Below are 14,321 nucleotides of genomic sequence, written 5' to 3'. Positions count from 1 at the left end.
GTCCAAAAAGCATCTCAAATGGTGAAATATGTAAGTCTCCTATAGGCCTGCTTCTAAGATAAAATAGGGCCAGAGGGAGAATTTCAGGCCATTTTAAATGGGTCTCAGTGCATAATTTGCCAATCATAGTTTTAAGTTCTTTGTTCATCCTCTCTACTTGGCCTGAGCTCTGGGGATGATATGGAACATGAAATTTGGGAGCTATTCACAAGCAAGAATATATCTGATTTAGAACAGAATCAGTAAAATGACTCCCCCTATCGGAATCAATATGTGCTGGTGGGCCAAAACGAGGAATAATTTCCTTTAAAAGTATCTTTGCAACAAAATCCGCCGTGGCTTGGGTCACAGGAAATGCTTCCGGCCATCTGGTTAGTTGATCTATAGTTACTAGACAAAATTTATAATGTCCAGCCTTTGGCATCATTATGAAATCTATCTGTAGATGTTCAAAAGGTGTGTAAGCCAGAGGACGTCCACCAAAGGCTTTTCCACGAAATGCATGTTGGTTATATGCCTGGCAAGTAGAGCAGGCTGAACACACTTTAGAGGCTATGGTAGTTATACAGGGGCTATCCATACTCTCTTAACAGAGTCCACGATGCCCTGGGTGCCAAAATGACCATTTTGATGAATAGATTGGCAAATTTGGTTATAGAAACTTCTAGGGAGCAGGGGTTTTCCTTCAGATGACACCCACACTCCAGTAGAGTTCTCACCATCTGCTAGGGAATTTTTTAAAGTAGAAGTTCCCCAATGGGGGAAACCCCTAACATTCATAAGTCTGAGAAATTTTGAGGTTTACACAGGCATTGGAGCATATTTTTGAGGAGTTTGTTTCAATGCTCCTATACCAAAGGGAAATGATTGCCGGTAAGAAATCTAATACTAAAAAGGGCACCATAGGAAAATGAATAAAGGGAAAGAAAGATGGACAAAGGAAGAAATATATTGTCTAGAAAATAATCTAATACAGCAAATGAATACATTTGTTGAAAACTTTTAGTTAAATACTTCTGAGGAAACAGAAAGTATTATAATAAAAAGAAACAATTGAAAAAACATGTAGATAACAAAAACAATAAATTTTAAGAAGCAGAAATTGGAGCTCTCAAGGAAGAAACCCTTAAGATAAACAAGACAGTAAAAATGTACTCATGAATGAGAAATTATTCAAGATAATAAATTATCTTAAAAAGGAGAAAAGAAATAGTATACAAAACAACAAAAATAGAAGGGAAACTGAACAAAATTAAAAGACCAATGATCTGAATGCCTGAGAACACCATAAAACAAATAATAGATTTGAATATATGATGTTCAAACACAATTGAAGGAATGCAGAGCTTCCATAAAGACATGGTTCAGAAATAGAAACTCAAGTACCATGCTTCCAATATTCAGGCATCACACATGAAAATTTTGCAGAAGTGTTGGGGGGGAAAGCACAAATAACAGATTTAAAGAAGTACCAGAACAACAATAGAGACAGACCAAAAGTTTAAAATACCAAGACATTCTGGACAAATCAGAAAGGCGATGCCAAGCAACAAATACAGCACATCAGAGAAGGAAATCAAAACAATGCCAGATATTCCCTCTTCAAAAGAAATCAAGGGGGAGGGATTGGAAAGGGATAATCAGAAAAGTAGAACCTGTCAGATTTTGTCTCTCAATATCATTCTGTAAAAGAGTTAAATAATCAATTTGCACTTTTAGCAAAATGAATTGGAGCCATGTCTTCCAAAGAAACCAGAGGTAACCTAGTCAATCTAATTGAAAACTTATAAAACAAAATAAATGAAAACAGATTGTGAGAGCAAGAACATAATAATAATAATAGCAACAACAAGAGATCTTAAAAACAGAAGGATGAATGAGAAAAGTCTCAAAGAAAGACTGCATACATTGAATAAATATATCATGAAAGAAAATAAAACAATATTACTTGATAAAAATTCAAGTTCCTAAGGAGTCTTCCTATAAATCATGGGACAATAAGTAATTCCAGAATCATTTAAAAAAAGAAAAATATAACATGACACTATATATATATATACGTATGCATATAGGTATTTAGATTACAAGTTAAAATTCTCAGTGAAGAATAAAAACAATACTACTAGAAGGGAAAGAACATTTGCCTACATGTTGGAGAATCTCTTCTAAAAATTAAAAACTTTCTGAGGAAGAAAAATTGGTATGAAAGTCACAAAACAATAGACTGGGTGAAAACACCAAAAAAAAAAACACCTTTAAAGGACACATCAATTCTACACAAGATGAAATGAGTAAACAATGTTGGAATGCAGGTATGCAATGTAAAGATCTCCTTCTAGAATGTGAAAAAAAAAAACCTGATGCTAGAAATCATCCAAATAATCCAACTATCCAGCATTTCTAATATTGAGAGAGAGAGACAGAGATAGAGAAAAAGAGAAAGAGACAGAGAGAGACAGAGACAGAGATAGACACACACAGAGAGAAGCTGCAGCTCTTCACAAGAATACAATCTACGCACTTCAAACTTAAGATATATTGTATTTGATACAATTTCAATAACAAGCAATAAACTAACTAAAATGGATGTGCCCTTGACACAAAGAGCCAACTTCCAGAGCTATTACTGCAATGAAATAAAAGATGGGAGGATTTTTTATACAAAAAAAAATTTATAGCAGCACTTTGGGGCGGGTGTAACAAAGAAATTGGAAACAGAATAGATGCTCAAGAGTCAGGGAATGGATAAATGAATTTTGTTACATAAATATGATTATATTTTACTACACTTTAAAAGGAATAAAAAGAAAACTATGGAAAGGCACATGAATTTATGTGAAGTGAAACTAATAGAACCAGGAAGCAGTATATATCATGACAATAAGGCAAAGGGAAAGAATTACAAATAATTGAAGTAAAATGATGGAAAATTATCATCACCAATCTTGAAAGAATTATAAAAATCCTCTTCCATACATGTTCTTCAGTGAAGAGGTAGGGGACTTTGAATTTAGAACATTTACATACTGTTGGATTTGACTGTTGCATAAGTTAATTTTAATTAACTGCTTTTTTTTTCCTTTTTCTTCAATTACTTTTTTAGAACAAAAAATTTTCTAGGTGGAGAAGTGGGGAAAAATACAATGCGACATGAAGATGAAGTGAAATAATGCTACTGTAAATTGCAAAAGTCTAATAAAAGTCATATATTGTTGTTAATCTGATAAAATGTAAATGAGATAATCCAATTATCAAAATAAAAAAATTAATAGTTTGAATCTACAATTAAATAATGAGAAATAAAACAAAAATTTAATATAGATAATTGTATTCCAGCAAAACTGGAAATTGATGATTATCTATTAAATTTATATTTAATAAAATTAAAAATTAAAAATTAATTGAGATTATTAAACACAATTGAGTCTCCATAAGAAAAATTGTAAAGCCACAAACAGTGTATTAAAAGGAAAAAAGAAACACCACAGGATTCTAACAAATGTTTAAAAAGCAATTGATAGCTATACCACAAAAATATTCAATGATAAACTTTCATGTAATTAATAACTTCAAAGAAGTAGTATAATGCAAAGGAAACCCACAAATCAGAATTTTAAAGCATAATGCAGTAAGAAAAGACGGGATGAGAAATCTTAATTAAAAGAAGTATAATGTTAATAATATATAAAATTATCTAATGAATTTATTGAAGCTATCTTTAAAAGTACATAAATGAAAATAAAGAATAATCTTTACATAAATTAAGGAAGCTATAAACATCTGGAAGATATTCAACTTACACTTTTATTTTATATCAATATTAAAAAACCCTCACAGTCTATATATGTATGGCCATATGAATCAAATTATCAAGTAGTTACTTTATAAAACTAAACAAAATAATTGCAAAATTGGCTTAGAAAAGTAAAAGTCTAGAATCTGAAGTAAGATAATAAAAAGAACAAAAATAAAGGAGGAATGGCATTTCCAAACCTTAAGTTATATTATAAACTCATCATAAATACAAAACTATTTAGAACAGTACTGGTTTAAAAAAAAAAACTATGAGAAATGTAGATCAGTGGAATAAACAAAACAAGCATGACTGAAGGCAATTGAACACAGCATAAATTCAAGAATAAGAAATAATTGGAAGAAAGTCTCTATTTTATAGAAATTACTAGGAAAACTGGAAAGAAGTTTTATAGCTAATTAGGGTAAGCCAGCCTCATACATGTTATATCACAATAAACTACAAAAAGCTAGTTATAAAGAACAGCAAAAAAATAAATAAGACATTATCTGTCACAATTTATGAGAAGGCAAATTCTGTATAAAAATTAAAGACAATTTTAATTATATGTGAGTAAGAACTGCACAAATAATAATAAAAACAATGAGGTATTAAAATGTTCATATAAAGCCATATATGAGATTTCACATCTATGTATGTATGTAATATGTATAATTTCACATATATATATGAATTCCCTATAAAAGGCAATCATTCCCCAACATATAAGCAAAAATGTTTAAAATAATTAATATTATATGAAAATTACTCCAACTAATCTTTCAAATGCAAATTTCAAATTTTGAGTTTTCATCATATTCCATTGTATTAACAAAAATGAAAAAAAGGTAAGGCTATTTCATCTTTGGAGGGGCAGAAGAAAGATTGACACACTAAGGCACAACTGTTGGAACTATGAATTTGTGCAGTCATTCTGGAAAATGTTTAGCATTAAGCTAGAAAATCTGCTAAATTATTCATCCAATTAACCCATTCCTGAGAACATTTACAAAGGATATCATTGAGAGGGGGAAAAAAGAGCCCACACATACCAAAATACTCATAATAGCACTTTTGTCATAGCAAAAACAACAACAACAAATTGGAAACAAAATGTCTATCCACTAGGAATTGAATAAACAGAATATCATATGAAAGTAATTAATAATTAATGTGCTGTTAAGAAAAGACAAATTCAGAGTTCTTAGATACATAAACTGATGCAGAGTAAAGGTATGCAGAACTAAGTTAATTTTTATGTAGACTTAAAAGAAAAATAAAAAGAAAGTGAATTCTGACTAAATGTGATGACCAATACTAATTTCGGGAGGGAAAAATGTGGAAATCTATCTCTATTTTTTTGATAGACTAAGGATGAAGAATATAATACATATAGCCAGGTACAATGGCTGAGTAGGTTGCTTTTGCTAAACTATTTTTCTTTCTTTTTTTAACAATGGAAGATTGAATTGGGGATATAGCCAGTCGTTTCTTATTACTCTTTGAATCAAATTAATTTAAAAAATCCTTTATTTTAAAAGGCTTTCCAAAACTGACCTCAATCAATCTTTCCAGCCTCACTGGGCAAAATTAACCCTTCCACACACTCTGATCCAGTGAAACTGCACTTTATTCAACTCCTTGTACATGCATTATATCCTCTTTCGGTACCTTTGAGCTGGTCACCATTCCTGGAATGCGTTCCAGCTTCACCTCTTTCTCAACAAAATCCTTTTCTTCCTAGCACTACCTTCTCTACAAAGTCTTTCCTGGTCCCCTCAACTTTTAGTTCTTCCTACCCTAACTACCTTGCAAACGTCTACATTGTATTTATTTATATTTATTCTCTTTAGATTTATTTTACATATTGTAAATAGTTTCACTCACTGTATTTATGAGCTCAGTGTTTGGTACAATGCCTGGCATGGGAGGCACATCAATATTAGCCGATATATCAGTAGATGATTGATTCCCAACCCCATCCACTCCAGATTATTGGATTTCCTTTCATGAATATAACTCATAAGTATACAACAGTACTTTCCACCCGTTTGTACCAATTGTGTGTGTGTGTGTGTGTGTGTGTGTTTGTGTGTGTGTGAATAATGTATATCCTTTCTGAAATGAAACCCCAGGTCCATGTCTCATGCCATCAAGATTCAGTGACAAATTTGCCTCCCTTGTTAGAATCACTAGTTCAAATTTCTTCTAACCCATATTTCAAGCATGTGTGTGTAGATATCTTAGACCAGAGGTTTTAGTTGAGATTTTACTTCATTTCCAGTGAATTTCTGGGTTTCTCATTGACCACTCTTGCTAATTCTTAGTTCCTCTTAAAGCAATCTAACTTGGTTAATACACAGAGATATATTTTTTCTTTCACCTTCCTTTTTTTAGTTTGAAACTTAAAAAAAACCACTACATATTTAAGAATTTTGCCTATTAAAAAAAAACAACCTATCCTATTAGGTACACTCTGACCCTACAATACCAGGATTTTGTAATTACTACATTTGAAGGTCCAGATTTCAGAATTCTCCATCTTCAGTCTAAAGGCATCAACTTCTGAACTCAATACTACCTTGCTAAATCTGCTCTTCTCTTCTAAAGCCTTCTCCCAAAATATACATGCAATCTCTCCCGGACTTCACTGTAAACTGACGAATTCCTACAAGTGTAAATAGTTTGCTAAGTAACTGAGAGAAGAATATTATTTTTCCTTTCCTTTCCCTTAATATGGGTTTAGTGGAGAAACTATTCCAAAGAATAAAATGAAAAGATTAAATAAAACATTTTTCCCTGTTGTGAAAGGTCATAGTGCATTTATAAGGATCACGCTGATTTATCATGTTCTATAATTGCACTTCTGTTTAAAAATTGACTAAATCAAAATAGCTGTTTTTATTTGAATTGAAATTATACTGAGTTCAAATTAATAGTTTGAAATTCAAACTATGTCTTTACCACAAAATAAAATGGAAAATGAAATCAGTTGTGCAAATAATTCAGGTAATTAGAACATTCAGATAATTGAAGTATATTTATACTTTTGCTTGAAATTAAGAAAATGATCTTCCTCAGGCAGTCCAAAAGCTAATAGTTATCCCTTACTTTTGATGCAGAGATAGAGAAACACTATAACAAAATGCACAGGTCATGAATTATTCACTTTTCCAAAGCCTAATGACTTTAAAAATCAAACATCAATAGGCACATATAGTACATAGGCCACTTTGTCATAATCGGCAGGCATTTCAGCAGAAGAAAAAGAGTTTTAAAATTTAAAATTAACAATAAATTCTCAGAACCACAAAAACTTTGAACACAATAATATCAATAATGTGCTATAATAATAATAGAATAATAATCAACTGTGAATGAGAGCTATCATCAACAATACAAAGATCCAGGACAACTCCAAAAGGTTCATGATGACTATCCAGTGCCATAAAAGGAAGTAATGGAGTCTGAATGCAGATTGAATCATACCATTCTTCATTTTATTTCCCCCATTAATTTTTCTCTAATGTAATCGATACTGGTCTTTCTTCACAACATAACAAAATGCAAATATATATTACCATCTTGGAGAGAAATAAAGGTGGAAAAGTGAGAGAAAACATGGAACACAAAATGTCAGAAAATGATTTTATTAAAAATTGTATCAATATGTAATCTGGGAAAAAGTTTTAAAGAGTTACCAAGTAGTCCTCTGTAGAAAATAATAACAGTAAATTCTACCCAGAGCTTTTAAAACAACTAAGAAGAATGCAACGGTCAAAGATCCCCAAAGAGGAAAATTTTGATTGTTAAAATTTTGATGACATATAAATAAATAGGTTCCGAAATGATATCATCAATCGATTGATAAGCAACTATGTGCAGGCCACTGAACTGAACACTAATACAACAAAGACAAAAGTGAGACCAATCTCTCTTATCTCTCCTCCTATTCATCTGAGGGCTTCCTCTCAGTGTCCTTGTTGGACCTACATCTAAGTCATGTCCTCTAGCTGTCGGCATCCTCACAGTTCTCTTTTCTTCTCCATCTATACTACTTCATTTGGTGACCTCATCAGTTCCCATGGATTTAATTCTCATCTCTGTGCAGATGATTCTCAAATTTACTTTCCTACACCAACCTCTCTGCTGACCTCCAACCTCACAACTCCAATGTCCTCTTAAGATGTCCAGTAGATCATTTAAACTCAACATGACCAAAAATAAACTCATTTCCTTTTTCCTTTAATCTATTTCCCCATGCCTAACTCCTCTGTTACACACAGGGCAACAGCATCTTCCCAATCCTTCAGACTCACAACCTAGGCTTCATACTGGCATTGTCTCTCAAGTACCATATCTACTCTGCTGCCAAGGTTTGTAAATTCATCTTTGCAACTTTTCTTGAATATGCTCCTTTCTCTACTCTGATATAGTCATCACCCTAGGACTATTGCAATACCCAACTGGTGGCTTAGCCTGCCACAACTCTCTCCCTACTTCCATCCAATCCCCAATGAATGTCCAAAATGACTTTTTAAAGTGTATTTTTCAATTCACTGTTCAGTGACTCTCTATTGCCCTCTGGATCAAATACAGAATCTTTTGTTTGGCATTCAAAGCTATTTTCTAACCTAACCATGCTTCCTTGTTATTTCTTAGAAAAGACACTCTGGGTGTTTTCTCTTGCAATGCCCCAGGCCTGGAATTCTCTCTCTCTTCATCTCCACTTGTTGAGTTCCCTGAATGCTTTTAAGTCAAAACTAAAATCTCATCTTCCACCTGAAGCTTTTCCCAACCCCTATTCAATCTAATGCGGATCCGTTGTTGATTATATCCTATTCATCTTGTGCACAGTTTTGTAATATATTTTTGCTTGTTGGCTTCATTCACTAGATTATTAATTCTTTTAAGGAAAGGGTTTTCTTTTGCCATTTAGTATCTCCAATGGTTAAAATAGTACTTAGAATTGTTGGAAATACGGTTGGTATTTAGCAAATGTTTATTGACTATAGAGCCTATGCTGAAGGAGTTTTTCAGAGAACCAATACCTAGAAATAAAAGAACAGATATTTATAAAATAATTATGAAGGCTTCCAACAAATTCTGTAGTAAAAAAGTATGCAAATATAATCTATGAAAAATGTGGGTTTTTAGGTATTCACAGAAATTTGAAATATATTGAGAAAATTAAATATTTTAATGATATATTAATACACTGTGATGTGAAGAAATTCAAGTGATTTGACCCAGTTTACTATATATATATACATATATATATATATATATATACATATATATATATATATATATTATAAGAGGACTGGACTGTCTGATAGGAAGATTCTCCAAGAAAAGACTATAGTTACGGAATCTCTGTTTAAAATTATTCTGAAAAGATGGATTTGAGAATTTTAGGCCAAGGATAAAGAGGGTATTAAGAGCCACAGTAAGAGACAGAAACAAAGATATTATCTTTTGCAGAACAAAATAATTTCCCCTTCATAGATGAAAGACCAGCCATTCAAAGTGCTAAAGAAGGGTACTATAATTATAAAGGAATTTATAGGAAGGTACAGATGCAGCTGTGCTATACCCCATAATATTCATGCTGATCTATAACAGAAAATCTTACATTTTCTGGGACAGAACAACAACTCTGAAGTTGTCCATTACAATAAGAAAAAAATACAGGCCTGAGGATTCATCTTTACAATTGGCCTGCCTTGTCAGGTATTTTAATTCTCTTCCTCTCATCCTTTGGGGAAAATAATTCAATGTTTATTTTCCTGTGCTCATCTCTTGTACTCTCTTTACAGGAAACAGTTTAGACATAAAGAAAAACCAAGATTTCTTCTGATAATAGTCTGGGTTTATATAATGCCATGTTCTAAAGTAGTCTTTAGAAAATTGGTACATAAGTCCAAAAGCCATTCTCTAACAGGTATGTGGCCAAGTGACAAGTTCTCAAAGGAACTGAGAACCATTAACAATATGAAGGATTGCACCAAGTCATTAAAAAATGCACATCAAAAGAACTGAGAGGTTCCAACTCATATCTACCAAATTAACATAGCTCACCCAAGTAGAGAATGCTCAATGAAGGCTCATGAAAAGATGAACACACTAATACATTATTGGTGGAGATGAGAATTGGCCCAAGTATTTTGGAAAACATGTTTGAATTATAAAAACAAAGTGAATAAAATGCCCACTCTTAAAAAAGTAACCAAGAAATAGTCACTCCTAAAGAAAGCCTGTTTTTTACAGTGGAAAGAGTTGCTGGGAAGCAAAGTTAATGCCTAGAGACTGTAGATTAGGTAAATGAATTGTAGTACATGAATAATGGAATACTATTTGTGCAGTGAAAAATGACAAATATAGTGATTGCAGAGAAGCATAGGAAGCCTTCCATGAAGTAGTGCAAAGTAAAGCAAGTAGAAGCAGAAAAATAATATTCACAATGACTACAATGTGAAAAGAACAGCTGCCAACTGAATGCTGTGATATCATAGTAACTAAGTTTGGTCCCAAAGAAGAAATATGTAGAAGCTCTCCCCTCAACTTTCTTTGCAGAGATGGAGAATGATGGGAAGTAGGGAGCACTGCAGATCACACACTTTTTTGTGTTTGTTTTGGTGAACTTGTTTTTTTTTTTCAGTTCTTTACCAAAAGAAATATCTTTCGGGGAAGGGACGGATACATTATGAAAGATAGGAGATACAAAATGAAACATATCAATATGAATTTACTTTAAAAAATCAAATTAATAGACCAAATGTTCTGTTTCTCAGCTTCTCTAAGGGGCTGATCTTTCCTCCTAGCCAGGACATTACCCAAAATGTTCTTTCAAAGAAAGTAGTTTCTCAATACACCTATTTCCCTCAAATGAAATCCATTCATCATCATTATCATCTTCATCTCTCATCACCAGCATATATCTCTTTCCCTAGTTGAAGGCTCTTCAGTGAGACTGCACTTTGTTCCTCTGCTTTCATGGGCACAGTTTTACTCTCCCCACACTGCCACAAGCCTCATTCTCTAGCAACATCTCTTATTAAGAAAGCCAAGGATTCATAATCCCTTTGCTATTCTCCCATGGACATGCTAACGGTCCATCTACTATTCCATGGCATCCTCTATCTCTTCTCTTCCCCTTTATGCTCTGCAATCTTATTACATTGTCCCATTTGCCCAGTTATTAATGACCAACCCTTTCCCAAAAACATTGGTTAACTTTTGGGGACATAGAAGTGTTGCTTCAACCTCTCTTACCAGCCTGGTAACTAATTAGGGACAAACTAATCTATACTACACTGCATTTCCAACTCCAACCCTTTATATAAACTGTTTTCTGTTCCCAAATCCCCTTAATGTCCTTCCCTTCACTCTTGCCATTGGAAACATTTAATTCCCTTCAAAACTCATCATCTGCGACCTCCTTCAAGAGGTCTTTCCTGATCCTCCAGTAGTTAATGTCTCCATACAGTTATTTTGTATTTATTTTATATATATTCTATATTTTTTATCTATGAACCTATTATATTTCCCCCTCTGCCCCAGTAAAATAATCTTCTTAAGGGAAGGAATTGTCTAATTTTTGCATTCATACCCCACCATAGCATATGACAAATAGTAAGCATAGAATGCTAGGACTGAAACTAATCTTCCTGCATTCAGATATTGCCTCAGAAAATTTACTAATTGTGTGAGCAAGTCCGTCAATCCTGTTCATCATCAGTAAAATGAGTTGGAGAAGGAAATGGCAAACCACTCCAGTATCTTTGGCAAGAAAACTCTAAATGGCGTCATGAAGTGTCAGACAGAACTAACCAACAACAAACAAGATAAAAAAAAAAAGCAAATGCTCCTTACTTCCTTCATACAGGCCTTTCTAAATCCCAGTCACTGTCTGTTCTTTTTCCCTTCTCATTCTCAGTATTATTATCTTCATGACTATTCCACCAAAAATAGAGCTGTTTTTATGCCTTGTACTAACATTGCACATGTGATGACTAGCCCTGCTATCTCGTTTATTTAATCATTATGAAGAAAATACCTTGACACACTAAAATGTCTAAATAAATAAAATGAAATTGAAAAAGAATAAGGAACAAAAGTTCTACACTAAGATCATAGTAAATCAAAGGCATAAGGTTAGGAGAAAGGCAACACAACTAGATTATATTTCAGGTGACAACAATCTAGGGATTTTACTGGACAGCAAACCCAATACCAGTTAATAATATGCTACAACAGCCAAAGAAGCTAAAATGGTTTGAGATATAGTGATAGATACCTGGTATCCAAAATGTTTTAAAGGTCTTTTTTTACCCTTTTTTAGACCTGGACACCATATTTTAGGAATAATATTATACATCCACTGAAGGATGATCCTGACTGTGGGAGACCTAGATTATTAAAATTATATCTACATGTAATCTGAGGGGGGAAATTCAATAAAAAATAAAATGAGTATAGGACCACCAAAAGAAAGAGTAAGATCTGACTTAATGACTGAAAAACAGCAAAAATCTCAAATTGCACTTATTATTGAAACTATACAGGCTTATTTCCAAATAAATTTATTTCCACATTCCAATGTGACAGAAAGAGTTCACAGGGAGATGGATGGGTGAGGCAAAATGGTTTTACTTAGAGTATGGAGTAATATTGGAATGAGGTCAAGTAAAAATAATAATATTTAAATAATGCATTTGAGTTTGCAAAGAACTTTACAAATATTACCTGAAATAACTTTCAAACAAGCTTGGGAAATATTTATTATCTCCATTTTACAGATGAGGAAATGGTTAAATGGCTGGTCCAAAGTCACAAATTAAATGCTATATTTGAATTCTATATTACTGGCTCCCAGTTCAACACTCTACTACAATAGATTGGTCAATATGACTTTAAAGGAAAATAATAAATATTGGAGTGGATGCGGCAAAATTGGAACATTAATGCATTGCTGGTGGAGTTGTGAATTGATCCAACCATTCTGGAAGGCAATTTGGAATTATGTCCAAAGGGTGATAAAAGACTGTCTGCCCTTTGATCCAGTCATAGCACTGCTGGATTTGTTCCCCAAAGAGATAATAAGGAAAAAGACTTTTACAAAAAAATATTTATATCCACATTCTTTGTGGTGGCAAAAAACTAGAAAATGAGGGTGTGTCCATTGATTGTGGGATAGCTGAACAAATTGTGGTATCTATTGGTGGTGCAATGCTATTGTGCTGAAAGGAATGATAAACTGGAGGAATTCCATGTGAACTGAAACAACCTCTAGGAATTGATGCAGAGTTAAAGGAGCAGAACCAGAAGAACATTGTACACAGAGACGGATACATTATGGCACAATCTAATGTATAGACTTTTCTACCAGGAGCAATGCAATGATCCAGGACAATCCAGAAGAATTTATGGGAAAGTATGCTATTCACATCCAGAGAAAGAACTGTGGGAGTAGAAACACAGAGGAAAAACATATGATTGATCATGTAGTTCAATAGGGATATGATTAAGGTTTTGATGTTAAAGAATCACTATTGCAAATATGAATAACATGGAAATAGGTTTTGAACAATCATACATGTATAATTCAGTGAAATTGCTTGTCAGCTCTGGGAGAGGGGATGAAAGGAGGGGGAATTATGAATCATGTAAGCATGGAGAAATATTCTAAATAAAATTTTTAAAAAACATTCTACTTCACCATCTAGCTCCATCTATTTCAAGGAGCAATAGATTTTTTTTCCTTTTTCTTGAAACAGGAATGTTTTAAAATAACATCCCTTAAAAACCTATTATAGTATATTGGTGTTTAGAGCTCAAACTTTTTTGTATAAAGTAATGCCTTCCAGTTTAAATGAAGATTCAAGCTCGTTTTCATGATGCCAGTTACAGGGCAAAGATACGGGATGATAATAATGCCATCAACCAAGTAATAACTTAGCTAACATTTATATAGAGCTTACTCTGTACCAGGGACTGTCCTAAATACTTTACAATTTTTATCCTCACAACCTCCCTGGGAGGTAGAGAGTGTTGTTATTATCTGCATTTGCAGGTGAGGAAATTTCAGCCAAAAAAAAATGGCCCAGGGTCGTTCTGGTCCTGGTGCTCTTTCCATGGTACCACCCAGCCATTCCAAGTAATACACAAAAGACAAAATAACCATTTGCCTTTGGGGGCTAGATAATACACACCTCCACAGACAGTCCCATCTAGGTTTTCACACTTCCGATCATCACATTCACAAGTCTTGCCATAAACTCTGCTATCTCCTGGAGGGTAGCAGGTACATTGGCCACACTCACATTTCCCTGGGGAGACAAAATGAAGGAAAAATAAGGCATAATTAGCTTCACAGCATCATAACAACTTGAGGGTGTTGAGAAAAGGAAGGGGAAAATCCAAACAAAGCAACCTGGATCAATTCTATTTCTACCAATACTTCAGTATCTATTCTGTCTGTGTCCTCGCTAAAGATAAAGTTCAAGCATAAGCTCTAAAGAGAACA

General features: G+C 33.3%; 1 protein-coding gene across 2 annotated transcripts in view; it reads right to left on the bottom strand.

The window, feature by feature from the left end:
* Positions 1 to 14,321, bottom strand: part of ITGBL1 (integrin subunit beta like 1) — a 410,067-nt gene that overhangs the window by 26,776 nt on the left and 368,970 nt on the right. For both annotated transcript variants that reach the window (XM_003341810.4, XM_007501332.3), the window contains exon 8: positions 14,008 to 14,124. In XM_003341810.4, the coding sequence (XP_003341858.2) occupies positions 14,008 to 14,124 (117 nt within the window). The remainder of the gene's footprint in view (positions 1 to 14,007; positions 14,125 to 14,321) is intronic.

The sequence above is a fragment of the Monodelphis domestica genome, chromosome 8 (genome assembly GCF_027887165.1).
Source record: "Monodelphis domestica isolate mMonDom1 chromosome 8, mMonDom1.pri, whole genome shotgun sequence".
Classification (NCBI taxonomy): Eukaryota; Metazoa; Chordata; class Mammalia; order Didelphimorphia; family Didelphidae; genus Monodelphis; species Monodelphis domestica.
This window is presented reverse-complemented; position numbering and strand designations above follow the sequence as displayed.